General features: G+C 41.4%; 1 protein-coding gene across 1 annotated transcript; it reads right to left on the bottom strand.

The window, feature by feature from the left end:
* Positions 1 to 80: 80 nt before the first annotated feature.
* Positions 81 to 12,135, bottom strand: slc26a2 (solute carrier family 26 member 2). The gene is made up of 5 exons (XM_030062832.1): positions 12,055 to 12,135; positions 9,294 to 9,916; positions 7,166 to 7,456; positions 6,038 to 6,486; positions 81 to 2,004 (listed from the first exon to the last, which is right to left on the bottom strand). The coding sequence occupies exons 2-5, from the start codon at positions 9,900 to 9,902 to the stop codon at positions 1,167 to 1,169; spliced, it is 2,187 nt and encodes a 728-aa protein (XP_029918692.1). The 5' UTR covers positions 9,903 to 9,916; positions 12,055 to 12,135; the 3' UTR covers positions 81 to 1,166.
* Between the last annotated feature and the right edge of the window lie 10,279 nt (positions 12,136 to 22,414).

The raw sequence follows: 22,414 nt of genomic DNA, 5'->3' as shown, positions 1-22,414 counted from the left end.
AAATCAGAACTATTTTTGTAATTTTCAATTCCTCCTGCAGTTTCATTGCAAAAAAAAAAAAAAAAAAAAAAGCCCCAAAACATTGCAAAATGAATCGCAATTTTTTAAAGAGCTGCCATAAAATCAGGTATTTTAGGTTGCAAAAACCTGGGGAAACTGAATTATGTATTTTCACAAATTAAAGAAAGAAAAAAGGCAGGGTGTGGGGAGTGGGGGCCATAATAATAAAACCTCTACTCTAGTGAACTTTCACGAGTATCTGCCAGAGCCACAAACAAGACAGACCATTTTGTCTTATCTTTGACATTGCACTAATATTCTGTACAAATGTAATGATTGTAGAAGTCCCACCAAGTGGCAAAACTCATCTGTAAAAACAGTAAACACTGTGTTTCATAATGAGCCCTTTACAATGTCCATTACACTTCCCCAGTGGTATGAAAACTCACTAAAGTGAACTCTGAAATTCAGTGGAATGCCCTTTAAAGCAACATGTCTCAATGACAGAACTTCTGCTCATTTGCACATATTCCTGCACACAGCCTCCGGCACCAACTGTCCTGAGGATTCACAATCAACACCGGCAGAAAAGAAAACATCCGGCCCATACTGCTATCAACCGTCTATATGTACGACATAACAGCTTTAAACTGTTTTGTGCTGAAAGCGGGTCAGTGATGTTACTAACCCTGTATATTTAGTACAGGTGATTATAAACTCATTTGGATGCATTTGTGCAAAAAAGAGAAAAAGTTCTTCCGACCTGCCATACAGATGTAGCCATTGTCGAAGTCCCGCTGTTTACTGCATACTTGCTGTATCTCTGCTGTGCTTTGGTTGCATAGCCAAAGGGTATCTTTGGGAAAATTATTAAAAAGTTTTTATCCTTTTAAAAATGCTGGACGTACAAAGGATAGCAGCCAGTCACTAAGAGGCAGAGTTGCATGTAACTGAACTATTTTCTGCTGTGTAACATCCAACAAAGAATTGTCTGCAATATGTGTGTGATAAATGTACAACATGAAGGAGGGACTTCAGCACTGGCTGCCACTGTAGCATCACAAGGCACATAGACTGGCTGTTTTTGGATTACGAGTATATACATTGCATATATGTAAACAAATACATTAAGATAAATAGACGGGTTTGGATAAATACGAATTTTCTCAGCATCTGCTGTCACAGTCTCCATTGGGAGTGGAGAGGCTTTGGGTGTAACGGACGGCATCGGTGATGGTGAAGAACGTCGCGTCGCTCTCTCCTCCACCACCTCCTTTGTTTTCTGAGTAGTACCCCCCCCTCTGCAGGGAGTCCAGTACTGAGGTATTACACTGGGCCAAGACGACCCTGACCCCGAGCTCTCCGTAATCCTTGCGGACCTCCTTCAAGGCGTTCACCCCAGCAGTGTCTAGAAACAGGATGGCACTACAGTCAATCACCAAGCTGTGTAAGCTACCAGGAACTTTCTCCTCGTTCATCAAGGTTTTGGTCATGCCTGCCTCTACGCCATCCTCCCTCTCCTCTGACTTCCCTGTTGCACCCTCCTCCGCCCTTTCCAGTTCCTTCCCCTTCTGTTTCTTCTTCTTCTTCTCCATTTTCCTGCGCAGGGCTTTCTCTTTCACCGGGTCAAGCCCCAGACGGCGGTAGAGAGATGTTTTGAACAAGCTCTGGTTGGCATAATAAATGGGAGCCTCGTATCTGAAAACAGCCACTCCGGGTTGCCTCTGGAGCCCCCGATAGGCTGCCAGGTCTTCGTAGTGCTCCCTGGTGCCGGCCTTGCCCAGCTCAAGGGCCTGGGCCCGCTGCGTCCGGCCCAAAACGCAGAAGGCCGACACCAAAACCCCGACAAGGAGACCCAGCTCGGTGTTAACCAGTGCCGAGGTTGCCATGGTGATCAGCCAGATGAAGGCGTCGATGCGGTTGATGCGCCACATGCGGGGAACATCTGCAAACTTGCGCAGAGCACCACGGAGGTTCACCACAATGATGACGGCTAATACACATCTGGGTAGGAGGGAAAAGAAAGAAAACGTGGGAGAAACCAAAGATTAGGATCAATACTATCAAAACCTTTTACGGTAATGTGTGAAGTGGAACAACAACGTATAAGGTCTGTAGTGACACCAAAGGTCAAAACACTTTATCTCATACGGAAAATTTGAAAAATTGAACTGGACCAACATGTTTCAGGTTGGGTGAGCCTTCGTCAGGGTGCTTAAGGCAGGAAGTCAGTTTGAAAATCAGTCTGACCTTTTCAAGTTGTTGATAAAGTGGCAAAGTGAAATACGATTTAAAAAATAATGCAACCTTCACATCACAGCAAATGCTTCAGAGCCTCTGAAATCCTCTTTAGACACTGTTAAGAAAACAAGCAATTTGGCTCATTTACCATTCACCAGGGGCTGGGCACAGGGTAACTGTGTGATGTGACCATGTGAGAAACACAAATCGAGTAAAAGTCAAAGAACTAAACAGACAACAGAGAAAGGCAGAGTCTACAAATGAAAAGAAAGGAGATAGAGAAAGAAAGAGAATCAGATAGAAACGATAAACCAGATGAGTGGCATTATTGACGCATAGACTTGAACGCCCAGCGTTCAAGTCTGTGCACTGAATTTGTTTGTCAGGGAGCATGTGTGGATAAGACAACACAGAGGTAAATCAATACCAATCATCATTTCCACTCAGTCAGTGCCTGAGACTGAAAGCCTCTTTGAACAGGAATATCTGTCTCTTCTCAGCTCTTACTTCACCTTCTGGCACGTTTCTCTTTTGTTCTGGTGTTATAGTGATTTTTTTTTTTTTTTTTTTTACTACTCTACTCTGCAGGTGGTGCAGCTCAGTCCGCGCCTCCTTTAACTCTGGTTGCTTGTGGTACTGGTGATCTTAGGCTTTTTCTTCCAAATCTAACTCCCCATTAAAATGTTTGCACTAATGAACCAGACTAGCTGGTGCAAAGAGAGTAGAACTACAAAGTCAATAACCCTGGAGCACAGCCTTGGGGTGTGTGTATTTGTGCAAGTCTACTATTGAAACCTCTCTTCGTGGTACACGAGATAAGAACCAAGGACAAACGTGCAAACACATCTTTGAACTTGAGCTCAGAGCCTCGGATAAAAAAAAAAAAAAAAAAAAAAAGGCTGAGGCTTAATTTACGGCTACGGTGACAGTTTTACTTCCGTTTCCTAAATTTAGCTCCTGAGTAATAGAGCCGTGCTGACATGCTTGAGGTTTGCACGATGTTCTGTTGAGACGTTTCGATCTCTGTTTGCATTCACTGCTGCCCCTGGTTTGTTATGAGTTAACAGACTCTGCAGCTGCATGTTTTCTTTTTTTAAGTCAGACTAATGAGCTCCTCTGGTTTGACTGGCTGTCATTACTGGGAACTTGAGCTACGAGGAAACTGCTCATGAGCTGGAATTGGGCTCGAGCTCCCAGTTGGGTGGGGCCTATGCTAAAATTATACCACATAATGCATTCCTTAAGATACAGCGCTTGGCATAAAGGTGTCAATGTTTGTACTTTTCAGGAAAGTAAATTTGTTTAGCACAGCGCTCTGCCACCTTGTGTGCGCAGATTTTCATATCAACCAACATTACAACGCTGCGAGCATGGATTGCCCTGATTAGCAGCTTCACGACGAGAGGAGGAACTAATCTGTGAAATCAGTCGCCGTTGTGTCTCGTTGGAATGAAACCCTGCATACACATGGCTCTTGATTCTGCGTGGCTGCATTTTAATATTTTAACGCAGTGTTTCCCAATGTGTGGTCCGCAGTCCTCCAGGTGCTCCACAGAAATTTGACAATTGCTTTAATTTCACTATTACTCTATTTTAGTAGTATCTGCACTGTTGGAGCAGTATCACATCACCTACAACATACAGGACTAGTTATATAAACGTATATCAAGTCATATCTAATGACAAAAATCTGCTCAGATGGGGGTGGGTTCCACACGACAAAATCTTAAATCTTATTAAACGGGGGTCTGGGGTCTGATGTTGGTAGCCTTGTTAGAAGCTGGTAAGGTATTTGGAGTCACGCAGACATGACCTCAGAGATGCTTACAGCTTTCTTGACCAACCCCAGCAGTTTGTGTCTTTGACTTTATCTTCAAGTTCTAGCTCCAGATATGGTACTTTTGACGCCACTGCATTTCTATGGTTGCAGTTATTCGTTACTGTGAAACATTGCTTTGAAGTCAGCTGTTGAATTGTTTCTTTTTCTAAAATGTGACCAGCCACAGGAACACGGCGTTCTTGACAGGAGAAGAAACAATCACAGCACCCGCTCTCAGCTCGGTTTGACGTAAATGTGGATATATCTGTCATCCAGCTCGGTGAAACAGGCGCAAGCAAGACATCTGCTTTCAAAGTAAAACGCCTCTGTTTCATTTTCGTGTTAGCCAAGGTCAAACAACTAACCCGGCGGTGCATATTTGCACAGCATAGTGGTTCTACAAGTAAGTCAGTGCATTGATTATGTGGTTTCAGACAGTTAACGGCTTCTGTAAATGAACTGTTAAAACAATACAGCAATGCTTTGATATTAAAAATAAAATTATTGTTGAATACTTACTAGTATTTTTAAAATCAAGTACTCTGGTACTTAAACAGCTTTCACTGGTAGTGCAGTAATATTTGACCATGAGTATCTATACTTTGACTCAAATACAGGGGTCGTGCACTTTGTCCACCACGGCCACTGATTTGCTGAATGTGCACATGAAATAGCTCTTGCACACATGGAATTTTATCTACTCATTTGCACTGCTGAGATTTCAGTCTGTCGCTGATAAGCTGCCGTCCGTGTCCTGAGTTTAATGCACCGTTCTGATCGGGACACATATCACGTTTGTTCTGAATGTGGCTGCAGCAAAAGGTTTCCTGGTAAAGCGATAAAGATAATGTGAAAATATATGACGAAAATCTATCAAGAAGCATGGCGAACAGTTGGAGGACTTTTCTGATTTCAGTGAATTTTTCAGAGGTTTCATCCTATCAGAAAACACAAGTCTGTGCAGGTTTTGATTTCATTTTACAGAAGCACTTTGTTTGGGAAATGTTTTAGCAGTTGTTAGGGCGTGCATCTGAGTATCAATGGGAGCAGTATCACTACTCCAGCAAAATCTTCCTGCTTGGAAGTAAAATTGCTGGAATGTTAATGAACATGACCTGCAAGATTATTGTGTCGAGCCCGTGCAGCCATGTGACGAAACACGCTTTTGCACATGCAAGAGAATAATTCACATCATGCTCAGCTGACACACAATTATACTGTGACGTAGATTTGAGGACAGACATAGATCTGCTGTTTTCGCATGCTCTTCCTAAGCACTTTAGAGTGTCAAAGAAGAAAATGTCTTGGAAATTGTTCAGAATCAGAAATTAAAGAGCTTCTTCAATACGTGTAAAGTTAGAGATTGACCCACTGTGTTCTGCTGATTTTTTTTCCCCCATATATTTGGATTAGTGATGCATGGACTGCAGTTACATCTGCGGTCATAAAAAATAATCCGATTGAACATACTTCAGAGCTGTCTAAAGAAAATTATTTCAGAAACTAAAAGTTTACTTCTGTTTCCGCTGAGTTTCCTCTGTTCCTCCGAGTTTAAATCTACAGTTTTTAGTTTTGCTGCTTCAATGTCCAACAATATTTGCTGCAATAACGTTACTGAAAGCAGCCGCTCTAATCTTTAAAGCAAATATTTAAAGAAAACACTCATACATCAATATAGCACACAATAAAGAACATGTTATTGCGATACCCGTGTGAATAAGAGCACATGGAAATGCTCCAGAAATGTACTGAATGTGTGAACAGCCAACAATGACTCCCTTTTCCCTGAATGAAAGACCCGGGTAATCTGCCAGAATCTCTGTGTGAACATGCTTACTGATTAACACACCTTCAACCACAGAAGTGGAGCTAATCAATGAAATGATTAGTTGATGGCCTGCACAAGAGTTAATGAAAACTCTTGGATACCTGCATTAGTTAATAACCACTTAAGTAGAGTATGTGTTATGTGCTTACTTCTGCAGGGAATAGAAAAGCGGTGCTATCACCAGCAGCACCAGCAGCAGCACCAGGGCGGTGATCAAGCCCGACACCTGGGTCTGGCAGCCCGTCGACTCCTTGACCAGGGTCTTGGTCAGCGCTGCGCTGGTGGTGAAGCAGCGGAAGAACGACGGCAGAATGTTGCAGAAACCTATGGCATACATCTCCTGGTTGGCGTCCACCGTGTAGCCGTGCTTCTTGGCGAACATCTCTGACAGCGAGACGGTGATGACAAAGCCAACGATGGCGATGGAGAAGGCATCGACTGCCACGTTGGGGATGAGAGACCACAAGGGCAGCTGGGGAGGCAGGAAGCCGGTGGGGATGGTGCCTGCCACGCTGGAACCGTACTCAGTGTTGAAATTGCCAAAGTGAGAGGCCGCGGTGGCAGCGATCACCACAAAGAGCTCAAAGGGGATTGGAGCCTGAGTGGGACAAGAGTAGAAAACTTGATTTTCAAAAATACAAGGAATAGACAAGGATAATTCTTTCACAATACTGAGAATGAAGCACATAGAACTGAATCAAGAGCAGCTGGACTTGTTTGTAGATTCTCCAAGTCTGCAATTTTTCTGGCTGTCATTTCATACTCCCGTACATTTCTGAGGAGGTCCACCCCAAAATGCTTGGTAAGATGTCTGTCAATGTCCTCAGTCCTCCAGGCCATGGTTATCCACACAGAGTTGCCCTGGATTGAGCTCTATCTAGACAACCATGACCTGGATGAGTGAAAACTGGGAACCTCCACAAACACAATACCAAGAATAAATCACATCTTCCCCCTGCTTCTTCCTCTACTCTCACTTCCTCTAAAATTATTCTGTTCCTTTTCTCTCCAGCTTTCATTTAGTTTTCAGGGACTGGGTTCCAGGAACAGGCGTATTTTGCTCTTGTTTTGTAATCGTACTTCTTGCAGCTGGTCATGTTCGTGATTTTGGAATATAAGCTCATCCTGTTGAAGCATTCACTGGCTTTGGGGAAGAACACTTTGAATGTCAATGAAAAATGAGGATTTTTCTGTCACCAGACTCTCGTTTACTAAAAAAACACATCGAACATTAACTGCATCCACAAAAACCACATCGTACACTTGGCTTCATTTACCTTCAGCTTGGCTTTGAAGCGATCGTTGAGCTCCTTGGTGGGTACCAGCACCAGCAAACACACCAAACTGGTCACCAGGTCACAGATGTTGGTGCTGCCCAGGTTGGTGAGCAGACTGTACCAGGTCTTGATCAGGGTGAACCAGCCCTGCGGCCGGGCGATCCGCAGGCCCAGCAGGTACTTCAGCTGGGATGTGAGGATGGTCAGGGACGCTCCTGTGGCAAAACCACTGAGAAGAGAGTCTGAGAGGTAGACGGAGACAAAGCCTACCTGGAGAACTCCCATCAGCACCTGGGAGGGAATGGGGAAGGAGGAGAGAGAGGAGAGAGGTGAAGGGATGGATGGAGAATCTAACTGGAATAAACAAGCTACACCTTCTAAGCAAAGTTCCCTTAGGTGCACAACTTCTGCACCAAAGCTGGAACATTTTCTAGCCGGATGAAAGAGGCGTGATGGCTAGAAAAGCGATCTGCAGACTGGGAGAGATTTTAACCTACTATCATCAAACTGACCGTGAACAAGGCACATAAACGGACGTAAGACTATGATTGCGTGTAACCGTATAGCATGCCGAAGGTTGCAAAAGACCAAGAAAAAGCTTACGTGTGCAAACGCTCTCCTTGTTAAAAATGCCCTGTATAGCATTTCACCATCAATTTATCATAGTCAAATTAACTGCAATGCACTTGAAACAGCAATCATAAAACAAATGAGACCGTGACAAAAAGGCCTCGCGGCATTTTTCATGCAAACTTTATTGCTTCTTAGACTTGCGACAACATTTCCGATAAACCCCCGTTGCTCCCCCATGCCCTTTAGGTGCACTGCACTCAAAGACAGCGAGCACTTTAACCCCATTAGCAATACTCAAGAGGCCTTATCTCACAGATCTGCATTTGCTTTGCATTGCACCATCAATATTTTTCTTGAACTTACATTCATTAGAGATAGGCCTGCAAGAATACACACTTGTTCAGTCTCACACTATCATCTGCTGTTGGGTTTTCCCATTTCAAAAGTCGTGTTTGACCGAGGTCAGAGTGTTTACAAAGGGTGTATAAAGGGTGAACAATTAGATATATTAGTAGAGCAGGGTGTTCTCTGTATTCATTTAGTAGTTGTGCTGCAACAAGAGAATTTACCACCACTGCAAGAGAAATATTGTAATAAAAAGAAACGCTGTAATTGTGTTTTACTATTATCTAACCCTAAAAAAAGGATAGCCCAGTGTTTTAGGAGTAATGATTACATTATGATTAAAAACATTTATCGCACTAGAGCCTCAGCTTTAATGATAACGGGAGCAAAGGGAAACCTGGTATTGCATGAGAAAATGTATTTGCTGCCTGTGAAATGAAAATGTAACTGGGCTCATTTCATTTCATCAAGAAAAACGGAAAAGACAACTGTAAAAGGTCTTTGTGGTCTATGTTTTTCCTTTGCAGTCATATTGAAAACAGCTCCTTATGCTGATGTGACCAGGCAACTTGCAGGGTGAAAAAAAAAATTTAAATTTAAAACACTAACTGGTTGGTCTGTGTGTAGCTACCTTGAACTAAGAGAGCATTCATACCAATTTTCAGCCAACAATTTTCTTTGCTTGAGGGAGAGAAAATGGCCGGTGATCGGATGTGGTGTGAAATTAAGATTACATTTAATGTTACTCATCATCATTATTAGTGTTATTTGCAGCATTATCATTCGTAGTAGCAGTATTAGTATTATCGTTATTATTATTATCATCATTATTTCTATTGTTATCATTATTATAATCATTTACCACCTGTCTGGGGGATGTCAACCATGCAGCTTCTCTCTTTTGATGGTTTTTGTAATCAGCCATTGTACAGTCGAATAAAACTAACTGATGGGACACGGCAATATTTATTGCTGCAACACTGGACACAAAAGTCGGATGCCATCTCAAATAATACGGCTGATGTTTTTAAATACATTTCAGGCATTAAATTAAAAAAAAAAAAAAAAAAAAAAAAAAAATCAATAAGCCTACTTGTTATCAGCTGTTTACTGACTAAACAATTATTCTGGCCAATTCCTTGCATTTCTCAGCCACATCTTCCACACCCTTATTTGTTCAGCCAATCACAGGCTCGTTTCATGAACCGACCTGGTAGACCCCCGCGGTGAAGGTGACGGTCGCTCCCACCATGATAGCGTAGCAGCTCCTGTCGCACTCCGAGGCGAAGCTGCTGTTCCCCTGGCCAGCCAGCAGGACGGCGCTGTCGTTACCACTGCCCTCGGTGAGGTATCCCGCCTCGGCTAACTCCCTGTCCACAACCTGGCCCACCAGCAGGCACAGCACCCCGAAAATCCCCACCGAGATGTGTCTGGAGGTGCCGAGGAGGGTGTAGATGATGGAGGAGAAGAAGGACGTGTACAGACCGTAGATGGGGTCCTGGCTGGCCAATAGGGAGTAGGCTATGGACTGGGGGACCAATAGGATTCCAACGATCAGTCCTGACATGACGTCGCCCAGGAGCCAATCCCTGAGCTGGTAGCGCGGCAGCCATTTGAGAATCGGGAAGAAGCCCAGTATTTTAGCTCTGGCCTTCTCTGCGGAGCACGAGCAGTGTTTCTTCAGGTGATGGGACGCGGCGGCTTTCCAGTTTCCTTCCTCTCCATCATCTTTCTCCACTCGCTCCAGGATGAGAGGATGCTGCTGGTCGCTCTCGGCTCCATCTCCTGCCGCCGGGAAGCAGTCCTCTCCCCGAGTCATGATCGAGCCGGGACCTGTGGAGAGGTCAGCAGAGTTAAGAGCAGCTTCATCCCAGAAAACTCTGAGGTTACATTAAAAACATGTTTACAAGAGTCTGCTTTGAACTGCTCCTGTCATCCGATTCATCAGAACAATTCCCACATGTGACGTCAGAAAATCACCAAAAACCTATACATTGTCTATTTATTTATTTATTTTTTGGTGCTGAATTCTGTGTTTACATTTTAAGCACATGTTGTCATCAGAAAGTGTCCAATCATGTGCTGGATGGAAAAAAAATCAATAAAATTAATGAAGATGAATGAATTTATAACACAACATAGCACTATGATGCATCATGTTCCCGGCGCTGTCACTTGGCACACGTTACCATGGTGACGCTTCCACATCCAGCAGCTATTTCTTTTTCCTCCGAGGATGGCAAAGTCATTTTTTTACAATTTGACCTTTTTGGCTATTGGTTAAAATTAGGATTAGGATTAGGGTTATGGTTATAGTTTGGCATCAATTGGTGGGAGGGATTAGGGAAAGGCTATGGAGAATGAATGTAAGTCAGTTAGGTCATGCCTTCACCATCCTAGAAAAAGAAATGTCACCACCGGGCGAGGAGCTTGGAGGAAGTGACGCGGGTAATGAGAAAGTCAGTATGTCCGAAAAGCTTCATACGGTTTATTCAGACACAAAAATATGGTGAATGATAATACACATAAAGCACATGTAGTCCATAGTGTGTAACAAGGCCTGAATATATCAGTCAGCCGATATTGGCCTATCATCAATATATCAGTATCATGTTGTCCGATATGCACTGATATTGTTTAATGCAGAAACAGATGCTTTGGGTAATTTAAAAATGGATATTTGATCCCTTTTCCTAATTCAAATGATTGTTTTATTTGTGTGTTTTTGTTATTTATAGCTATTTATAATGATCACAAGCCCAGTGAAGTTTATTGGACATCAGTGCACCGATATAATTTTGGACAATAAAGTTTATCATTAAACCGTAAAATATTCTATCTCCATTACATGTCTTTGTCACAAGTGTTTGATAAGCACATTTGAAGTATCTTTGCAAAGTCATGTGTGTTTATGTATACTGTATATCTGCTGATATATCGGTATCTGCATTTTTCAACTCCCTGATATCGGCATCAAAACTCCACCATCCTCCTCCATCGGTCGGGCTCTAGTACGCAATTTGGTTTCACTGCTCAGTCGGAGAATTTGAAACAGATGATTTCTTATCCTTGGCTGCATTTTTTTTTTTTTTTTTTTTTTGGCATCTTTGTTCTCCATGAGGCCTGAGATTAAAGCTCCAGCCACAGGCCATTCATCAAGGACAAGTCAACAAGACAGCTCAGGGTGGAGGTGAATGACACAAACTCCAGTTTTACAGTGAACTACTCCTTTAAGTCTCTAGCGGCTCTGGAGGAGGAGAAGGGTGGAGGGCTGCTGACAGTCACAGGGAGTGTGTGTGACATTTTTCTGACATTTTCCTGTGCATCACACCAGCACACAGAAAACGAATGCCACATGGTTTAAGCTGCTAGGAAAAGCCTGTGCACAAAATGAAAATCATTTTGTTGGCAGTTTACAAAAACACTCAGCAGTCTAAAGCCTAACTGCACAGAAAAATTATTTATTTTTTTCAAATAATGACTTGTTTAATTGTCTGCTGGTGGCTTATTCACCCTCCACCACTCCAAACAGAAATAAACCAATACAGACTCTATAAACTCACTATATTAGTCACCAAATGCAGTGCAGGAATATCATGGTGAGGATTTATTCAGCATCTTAAATAAACTCTGATCTTGATTTAAAACATTTTCTCACAATAAAACAGGATGTTGCATTTGATTTGTAAATTCCCAGTGAATGACCAGTTGCACAAAGTTTTCAGGCGACTTCCCGCATAATAAAAACCGCGAATAATCCGAGTTGATTTGGGTCATTTGTGATGTTAATCTGAATTATGCAGTTCATCTCAATCTGCTGCGGGCGGCCAACAGCACCGCAGGGATGAATGGGGACTATTGTAAACAAGTTGTCAACGTGGACAGCGGGCACAAGGCTCGCCAACGAACCGTCGAATTAACGTTTAATCTCCGTATTTAGTTAAATGTGGTCAAAGTTCACAGAAACTCACCGGAGCCCGGATCAGGTCTTGGTTCAGAGAAGAGTTTTGAGAGGAAATGCGGTCCGTTCACGTTCGTCTCATTCCGCGTCAATTTCAGTTTACATTGATATCCTGCTCCGTGCGTGATGACGTTTAAAAACAACGCAACCAACGTCACATGAGCGCATGACAAAGATCGTTTCTCTATTGAAAGACGAAGCACTCGGATGTGGCCTAACAGCACTGAAGGAGAAGAAAAAGAAGAAGAATCCCTTTATTGTCACGGTTAACAACGGAATTAGGTGCCATCCTTCAGTGCGGTACAGAAAAAAAAAAAAAAAAAAAAAAAAACATAATGAATAATGAATAATAAAAAAGTGAGAGAAAAGAAACAGTCACGCATACACATACACTCCTCATTCACTCACATTCTAAGATATTGCAAGTTTCCTGCCTGAGTAGTTCAATAAATCACAAGATAACAAAACTATTAAATTTTAATAAAAATGTAATTTGATTAAAGTTCTTTGGATTTTTATTACATTAGTGAGAAAATAAAATACAATGAGCAGAAAAGATATTGTGTTGCAATTCAAACCACACAATTACACTAAGTTAAACTATGTGGTTATACAGTGGTGGAAAAAAAAAGTTTTTGGACACCCCATGCATTTGTGAAATATTGCATTAAGGATCTCTTAGGTCTTCAAGTGCAATTTCTTTTAGTACAGTCACAGCCAAAATACTAAACAAATCCTAAAAAAGCCATTAAAAACTTAAAATTGATTGGTTCCATAAAAATACATAAGAAATTTAGAAAAGAGTCATTTTGGTAGCAGTGATGAAGGTTGTTCTTTTTATTAAAAGACACAATTTTTGTTGCCAAGCTTCGTGTCTATATAAAGCCAGCACATTTGAACACAAAAATGGCTAAAACAAGGAACCTAACACAGGAAATACACCTGAAGATAAAGATTCTCAGCCAGGAAGGGTCCAGCTGCCGCCAGATAGCCAGGAAGTGCAGATGCAGTCCTTCAGCAGTCGGATCCACTCTGCAGAAATACAGACGAACCAACAGCTTGGAAGACAAACCAAGGTCTGGGCGTCCAAGGGTTTCTTCAGCAAGAAACGACCGCATCCTGATCCACATGTGCAGGCACAACCGTCGAATGACATCACAGGAGCTTCAGCAGCAGTGGTCAAACCAAACTGGTGTCCAGTGTTCCACCCGCACTGTACGTGGCCGACTTTTAGATCATGGCTTAAGGTCCTACAAGGCTATCAAGAAGCCCCTGATCAATGAGAGACAGAGGTTAGCCCGGCGTCGTCGGGCCCAGGCACACAAGAACTGGACAGCCAGGAACTGGAAGAAGATTCTGTGGTCAGAAGAATTTGTCAAGAATTTAGTTTTGTTAGTTTTTCTTGTAAACAATAAACAAAAAATATATATATAATTTGTATTTGTTTGTATCTGTCTAATGCAGCCACACCTTTTGAAACACAAAAAAGATTTTCCCACAAATATTTCATGATAATATTTGAGATTGTGTAAAATTTTAAGGGTGTCCGAAAACTTTTTTCCACCACTGTAATTAGCTGAGAGAATGTTAGAAAAATGTGCTGCCTATCTTATCTTATGCCAGTGCACAATGTCCAAACATAGCGTTCTCATGTCTCTTCTTGTTGTTCATGGTCACTCTCACCATAGAATGCAACTGTAGCGTCTTGCACCGTAGCATCTTGCATTGCACCCAACTTATTTCACTTCCTAGATGAGTCTCCATAGCAACAATGACGTGTATGACTGGCAACAATGTATGACTGAACAACAATCATGCACATAAAGACTCACATGCTCAACTTTTTCTTCAGATAACTCTGTACTATTGTACTGATTTGTCCCCTTGCTGCAAGATAAATAAACGCAACTGCTTTGACTTTGGTGACTCCATGTTCATTTAAGAATTTTCCCAACAGAGAATAGTAGGGTTTTAATCAGAAATAAATGAAATATATCACAACTGTCACCGTGTTTGCAGCATGATTTGATATCACTGTTGCAATGTGTGCATCAGTAAGCCATATCAGACCTGAAAACCTGCCCATTAATTAAGACCAAGGTTGTTAATGGAGGTATAAATGACAATGTTTTGCACAAATAGCCGATGGGCAGAGTTTATGCACCTTCACCGTGCAGTTCTACCTCAGGTGGCAGCAGCATGAGGATAATAAATCATAACCCGGTTATAGTCTGGTACAGAGCTACAAAATCAAAACCCATAACAAAGTACTGTGGTCAGCTGCAGCTGGTAAATGTGCTTTATAAATAAATTTTACTTGCATGATGAAGAACCTCCTGTGATTGTAGTGATTCAAAACCTTTGAAAAAAAATCTTCTTACTACATCTGCTCCCTCTCTTCATTCACTGTCTAACTCATCAGACTCGACAGACTTTAACCTCTAAATAAACTTGCACTTGAACTGAAATTTTGCATTTTCCCCCTCTGTTAACACACTCCCCTCCGGTCGCCTTGAGTTTGGCTCTCTACCTGTTTTCCAGCTGCAATAAATCTCAAGACGGCAGTGACCGTGAGCTGCTGAAGCCATTGTAGCTTCAAAACAACAGAAACCAGCGGGCAACATCACAACAGCTATGTCCATTTATTTATGCAATTCATGCTTGATGAAAGAAAGGTGCTGCTCTTGCTCAAATACAGATTTTTATAATCAGGCCACATATTAAAAACTCACCTTTCACCTCACATTTGCAACAGGGCCTTCATTAGATGACAAACAAACAGGAGAGGACACTGTGCTGTAACCAACATTTTGATCCATAAATAGGAGCAGAGTGAGACCTCTTTCTCTTCCTGCTGCAGCCAATCTCTTTAACCCATGACACTGTGGCACAGAATGAAAACCAGTTGAGCAGATTAGAAGAAGCTGTTGTGTTAACACCAATAGTGTGACTACTGTGGTTACTGTTTGTTATTGTCCATCTCATGTTTCTGGTGGAGAGTCGCTGCTGCTGCACGGCCAGACATGGCAACCCCAGCGCAACTCAATCTCTCTGCTTTGGTACAACAGACCAAAGCAAACACACCAAACCATATGGGGCCTGACACACCTCAGGGCCACAGCATCACATGACCCGCTTTCTCAAACTAAACGCTGTGACCCATTTGACCGGGTCCCGGTGTGACAACATCACGTTGACTGGATGTGTTTGAATAATCTGTGGCCAAAGATAAAGTTTCACTTACTTGCAAAGGTTTTTTTTTTTTTTTTTTTTTTTTTTTAAATTATTGTTATTATTTCATCCATTGCTCATTTGCACAGTAACAAAACAAAGATAGGAGATAAACAATACCAAAAATACAGTAAAAGAAAAAATACTTATGAGGAAAATGAAAAAAAAATGCATATAACAGTCATGTTGTCTAAAATAAAGGTAAATTTGAATTTGCAAGAGCTTTATATTCAATGCAATAGGGATGTGCAGCAATAGGGATGTGTATTTTGTGTCTGTTACTTGTTCAGACAGCAAAGTTACTTGTGTTTGACTTTGTATTGGCATAAAAGCAGAAATAGGACAAAACCATTACTGAAACGGGAAAAGTTAAACAAATATAAACTGCTCTGCAAATAAACATCATTTAAAAAATAGTTGGAAGAAAGTGATAGTATGTTCAGCATTAAGGCAAATAAAGTAAAATAAAACAGGTTGGCTATTACAGTCGTTTTTTCCCCCCAGATTGCACTACAGTCTATGGAAGTAGTTGCATAAGATCAAGAAAAAAAGATACAGAACTATAGAAAGAAAGATATTTGAATAGACAGAGAAACAGGAGAGCTTGGGGAGGTAAACTACTCCGCTTTTTATTTTTGTCTTTACTTCAACTAAGTTAGCTGGTTAAGGTGAAGTTAACTACTTGTTAAGGTCAAGGTTAACTAAGTTCCAGCTAGTCCATCATTTAATGACATGGATGCAATGACCATGGAGAAAATGCACATATATAAACAATTTGATAACATACATTACAGTCACAACAGCACAATCTGAAGCAGGGAGGCAATCAAAAATGTCTTTTGTGCTGCATAACACCATTTTAGCCATAAATTATAATAAAAGAAACATGCAAATTTAATTTATTTGATAATTATTTTAACAAATAATTAAAAAGGGAATCTTTATGTAGCACATTTTTTCCCAAATGCTAACAATTGTTATCAATGTAAAAGCGAAAAAAAGAAGGTGTGGGTGTGTGGAGGTCCACATTTTTTACATGTTGGAATATTTACATTTTATCATCTTCAACTAACCGGGAGTTTTGAGTTATTTACCGGCATCTGGTTCACTTCCATTTTGCTGTGAAGAGGCACCAGACTGTCATGCCAGTCAGCAAAATAGTTCCTGTCTTCAACCAGTCGCAGTGCCACATACACACACTTTTTTTCACACACTTTTTACACTTACACTTTATGAGCAGCCATCTTCACACTTTTTTTTTTTGACAAATGAACCAAGTGTGTGCTCAGGCTCTGACTGGTGATGATGTCGAGGTGCTTGTTGAGAAAAAGTCACCTGTGATGTAGGGAGTGATGGTGGAGTATGTGTGTGTGTGTATGTGTGTGTGTGTGTGTGTGAGTGTGTGTGTTGGCCTATTAGCAGCGGAAGGCCCTGTGTATCATCCGATCTAAGACAAATATAACAGAAAACTATTAAACCCGGTCATGTTGCTGAGCTGCAGCTGTAAAATGAGACAAAACTAGTTTTTCAAGTTTTGAGCACACAAGCCCGTGGTGCTTTGTGCTCATATTCACATGCAAATCCACCCTGTCCCCCTTTATCACAGGGCGCAGGCAAGTCAAACACTGTAACGCAGGGGTGTCAAACTCGTGCCATGGAGGGCCGAGAGGCTGCAGGTTTTCATTCCAACCAAGAACTCCACCAGGTGATTTCACTGATCACCCTACCTCCGAACAGAGAGGCGGGACTAATCAGTGAAATCACCTGGTGGAGTTGTTGGTTGGAATGAAAACCTGCAGCCTCTCGGCCCTCCATGGCACGAGTTTGACACCCCTGCTGTAACGGAATAGTAGTGAAAGTAAATGACATAATATTTGACTATGGAAAGAAAAACTGCACAGCTGAATCACAATGTAAATTTATGTGCGTACACAAACTCCCGTGTGCATTATCCATCCAAATTATAGCAACAAATTACATAACATTTATAGACATAACACAGAGCAATTTGATGACACAAAAGCATCCATAACAACTCATGTTTTATAAATGCAACCAATCGACACACTTAGGAGAGATAAGATGATAATATGATGAAATGCATGGATCTTTGTGTTCTGCAAAATCCTCCACTGCCCCGTCAGGAGCTGATGGTACCTTTGCACGACAATGGTTTTGCTAAAAACAGAAAAGTTTTTTCCTTTGTGCTTTCAAAAAGTTTTGCATCCACACGGCAATGTTGTTGTTTTAAGTAACTGTTAGTTAATGATTATTATGGCATATACCAATGTTAATAATATCTACAATAACCCTTAAATAACATATAAATTAATACCTTAGCATGAACAGCATTAGTAAATGATTCTTAGACACATTAGTTAACAGTTAGTTAACTGTTACTTAATGTTTATTACGGCATTAACTAAGGTTAATTGTTGTACTGTTATTGTAAAGTGCTACCATTGTGGATTAATTTCCACTCCATGCAATTTATTTCCAAAAGTTACAGTTCCAGGGCAAAATGATGTGTTGACATTCACATAATGTCCTGGCTGAAGTGATGTGATAGGTCAGCTATATGGTTTTGTGTGTATGCATGCACACATAACCTCCTACATTACCATTAAACTGTACAGTCTTAACTCAGTTCCTGTCAGCTCTGTTGTGTTTTTCTGTTTGCTGATGCCCAGCCGAGTGGCTGAGGGAGAGGATGAGGAGGAGCTGGGACGTGGAGGCCGTGGAGGAGGCGAGTGCAGGCTGGAGCAGTGCTTCTCAACTTTTTTGGCTCGTGACTCTTAAAGGCCCCATGGTGTCCACTTTTCCAGGGTTTTATTTTAACTGTTGATATCCCTAGCATGATGTATTTGTGGTTTTGAGGACCTGTGGTCTGCTAAATATAGTTTCACAGCTCATCTCTCTGGCCTTTATCCCGGAACTCTGGCAGCACGGTTCGTTTAGCCAATCAGAAGAGAGAATCAGCCCCTCTCCACTGATTGGACGCCCTGTCACGGGCTGCGTACACACTGATGAACAGTTCACCTGCAGGACGACCACCTTTTCAGGTTGATGCCGAAGTAGGTTTGGGAGGTGTGTCAGTGAACACCTGTGCATGAAACCAAACGATAAGCATCTTCAACGCTCTCAAGGTGGACAACATTGATTCTGTAGTTTTATGTATTTTATTTTATTTTGTCTTCGTGAAGATGCAGAAAATTAAGATAATTGTTACACCTCACAAATTGCAACAGGCTAGGATGTTACAATTAAAGTAATTGTACACATGGCTACATTGTAACGTACCTGATGCGCTGATGGTTGCTATGGAAACATCATGCAAAATGCCTATCTAGCTCATCTAACTAAACTTGCATTTACAGGCGTTGTTGGGATACAGTTAACAGCTAAACCGAATCTATGGTGGTAATTATAGGCATGAAAACTTATCAAAGCGTCATGATGTAAACATTAAGACGGTCTAAAACAGGGGTTTTCAACTGGTTTTGTCCCAGGGACCACCATTATAACCAAGAAGCAACTCGGGGACCACTGCTTTGGGGGACGTTTGTTTTATTGTGCACCATGCTTAAAATAAAAGAGTATATAGGCCTATATATGTAAAGAAGGCTATTTATTTGCACCTTGTAATAAAAAGAAAAACAGTCAATTAATAATGAACAACAATAGGATGTGGGAGGCCAAGAGGGCTTGTGCTGAACAGTCAGCCTACGTTAAGTTAGGCAGGGCTCGGCTCGAAGTCATGCAAAGAGACAGTCCATTTTTTTTTTTTTTTTTTTTTTTTTGCTTCTCGGGTCCGTTTCACGAAGCAGGGGCCGGATTCTCCAAAAAGTTCTTACTAATAATCTTAAGACGTTTCTTAAGAGGAAAAATGAGAAGTTCATAAGAATGTTCTCAAGTGCTATTCCCCATTATTTTCTTAAGAACTGCACATTATCTTAAGAACTTCTTAATTTTTTCCACTTACGAACTTCTCAACTATCTACCTTTATGTAAACAAACAACCTCGAGCTGCAACCCACAGCAGTTCCATCTAAAATACAACAAAACAATATCCATTATAGTCTCAACTTTGATTTGATGTTATAAAAGTGTTTTCTCAAAAATTGAGATACATACTTTGTATTGGACAGCGACGATATTACTAACCTATTAGTTAATGGAATCTAAATATAACTGACACTTGACAAAATGTCCTCATAGACTCAGAAACAATAGCCTACAAGTGTCTAAATATTGGTTTAGATATTAGGCTGAATTACAGTTTCGATAACGATTATCACTATGTTAACATATACAATGTAAAATTATTAAGGTATTAGCCTACTACATTAATCTATGTTATATAATCAAATTCTGCTCTAAATTAATCAAAGATGTTTGAAAAATAGCTTACCTTCACACAGCATGTGGTTACTTAAGACAACCTTTACCTGTCTTAAAGTTACGATACTATTTAAGAAAAATAGTAAGATAATTTCTTTCAAGAATCCCATTTATTCTTAAGAAAAATCTTAAGAATAAAGTTGAGAACATTCTTAAGATCTTTTGTTTGGATTCTTAAGATATTTTGTTTGTGAATTCGAAAATATCTTAAGATTCTTCTTAAACCCAAACTTAAGAAAAAAAGTGGAACTTAAGAAGAAATTTAATCTTAAGAACCTTTGGAGAATCCGGCCCCTGGTGTCTTACCCCGAACTCTGAGTTGATCTACTCTGAGACAGGAAACTCTGAGTTTTCGGCTCCAGAACAGCTGATCTGAGTTTGATCAACTCGGAGTAGTTTCACCTGGAGTTAAGCGCGTGCACCACAGCTGTAAAAAGACAGCGTCAGTGGAGCCCCGATTTGACGAGTCACCATGGCAACGGGGAAGAGGAGGGCTGCGTTTTTCACCACAGCTGAATTGGAAATCTTAATGGATTCATACAGCGAGTCTGAACATGTTTTATACTGCAACACCGCTGCAGCGGCTAAGCAGAGGGAGACGGCGTGGGAGAACACTGCTGCTCGGGTCAGTGCGTAAGTTTAAATGGAGTCCATTGCCATCACAATAATATTACAGGGGAAAACTGCTTGAATGGTTGCCTATTAATTTATTTCATTTAAGGTGCAATCCCACGGGGGAGAAGCGCACTTGGCAGCAGCTTTAGATGAAATATAAAAACATTGTTCAAACAGGTAAGACCTCGGCATAAACATCTATGCGCGGTCTTATAACCATCTCCCGACGAAAATTTAATTCTCTGCGCAGTAACACTGAAACTTCATCCACGGGATCGCTGTCGAAAGGACATGCCATGCTCGTGAAAAAAGGTCACCACCTAACTACTAATGGACTTCTAATAAAGGCCTACTGACTGTTTTTTTTTATTTATTTATTTTTTAAATAACAGACGGCAGAACTAATACGCCATTAAATAAGTTAAATACAGTGTGTGGCTGAAAGAGGGCGGACACAGAGAGAAACTCTAGGTTTCATGAGAAAAACCTGGTCCCGACCAGGTTAGTTTCATGGAGTCTGTTACTGCGGTAACTGACCGAGAGCTTAAGTTACCTCCCTCTGTGAAACAGGCTACAATTACCCCTCTGTTTCTGCTTGGAGTTACCTCCCTTTGTGAAACGGGAAAAAGTTTCCCTCATTTCAGGGTTAACAGACTCAGAGGGTAAATTATTCACAAAAATGAATTGTAAATGGAAAATAAATTAAGTCTAAATAATAAATCATTTTTTACATTATTATTATTTTCCATTTACAATTTCACAGACCACCTGCAATACCGCCACGGACCACCAGAGGGCCGCGGACCACCGGTTGACAATCCCTGGTCTAATGGCCCTTTTCCATTAGTATCTACTCGGCTCGACTCAGCTCGACTCGGCTCGACTCTACTCGCCTCGACACGGTTTAGGTGGTTTTCCATTACAGTTGAGTAGCACCTCGCCGTGGGTGGAGTCGCCATAGCAAGGCGGCGCACCGTCCAGCTCCCTCTGGATTCTTTGGGCCGCCACCAAGCTCAGAAAAGTCTCCACCTCTTTATTTGACCGCGGTCGCGGTTTGCTTGCCACTTTCCGACTTTGACAACTTCACTGACGATCAATGCGCACAGCCACTGTTGCCGTTTTTTTTTTTTTTTTTTTTAAATGTCGGGTTTTGTTTTCGTTCGGGAGTCGCTCTCGTCACTCCCTGTCCAATCAGTTGCCTGCACGGCGTTAACGTCACATTTTCAGCTCGACTCAGCGCGACTCAGCTCGCTTGGAACCCCGGCTGAGTAGGTGCTAAAATGGGACCTGCTAGCATGTACTACGACCTAATGGAAAAGCTCTTAAACCGAGTAGAGTCGAGCCGAGTCGAGCTGAGTCGAGCTGAGTAGGTACTAGTGGAAAAGGGGCATAAAACATGCTTCATAAACATGCTCGGCGCCCACGGTGGCTGACCCGAAGTTCTCCTGATCACGGGATGTAACTTAAATTGGAATTTCCCCTTGTGGGATTAATAAAGTGTACTTAATAGTACTTAATAATAATAATTCCAGCAACGGTGGGTGATCCAGAAATTCAACTGGACCGAAAGGTAACCTGGGAAGTAGGCTGTGATGTCGGCCGCGGAGCATCGTGGAGGTGTTTCCTGCAAATTAATCAAAAATAGGCTGGATCTGTCGGCTGCATTTGCAGGACCCCGCCGCAGTAAAACTGAATTGGGACAGCACTTGAAGGCAGAAATAACCTCACTCGTTGTGTTAAACATCACCTGGTGGAGCCAAACCACAGTTTCTCTGGCAAAGTAACATTAAAATGACACCCAGTGAAAAAGTCAAGATGTAAAACAGAGAGAGGTGAGCTAATCATGCTAAATTATCTGGGTTAATTAGCTAATTAGCACTGGGTTGACCTTCAAACAAGCTATATTAACTTACAGCTATATAAGATAGTTGGCTATAGTTTGACCGTATAAGACCATTATTGACACAGCCAGGAATTAAAATAATAATAACAATAATAATAATAATAAGTCATTGTTTTTTATGTATATTTTTGGGGTTTTGTCATTTTAAATTGTCAATAGCTTGATAAAACTGTAGTTTTTTGGCACCGTCCATTGAAGAACTCTAATTAACACAACCAAT

This window comes from Myripristis murdjan, chromosome 10 (genome assembly GCF_902150065.1).
Source record: "Myripristis murdjan chromosome 10, fMyrMur1.1, whole genome shotgun sequence".
In the NCBI taxonomy this organism is placed as follows: Eukaryota; Metazoa; Chordata; class Actinopteri; order Holocentriformes; family Holocentridae; genus Myripristis; species Myripristis murdjan.
This window is presented reverse-complemented; position numbering and strand designations above follow the sequence as displayed.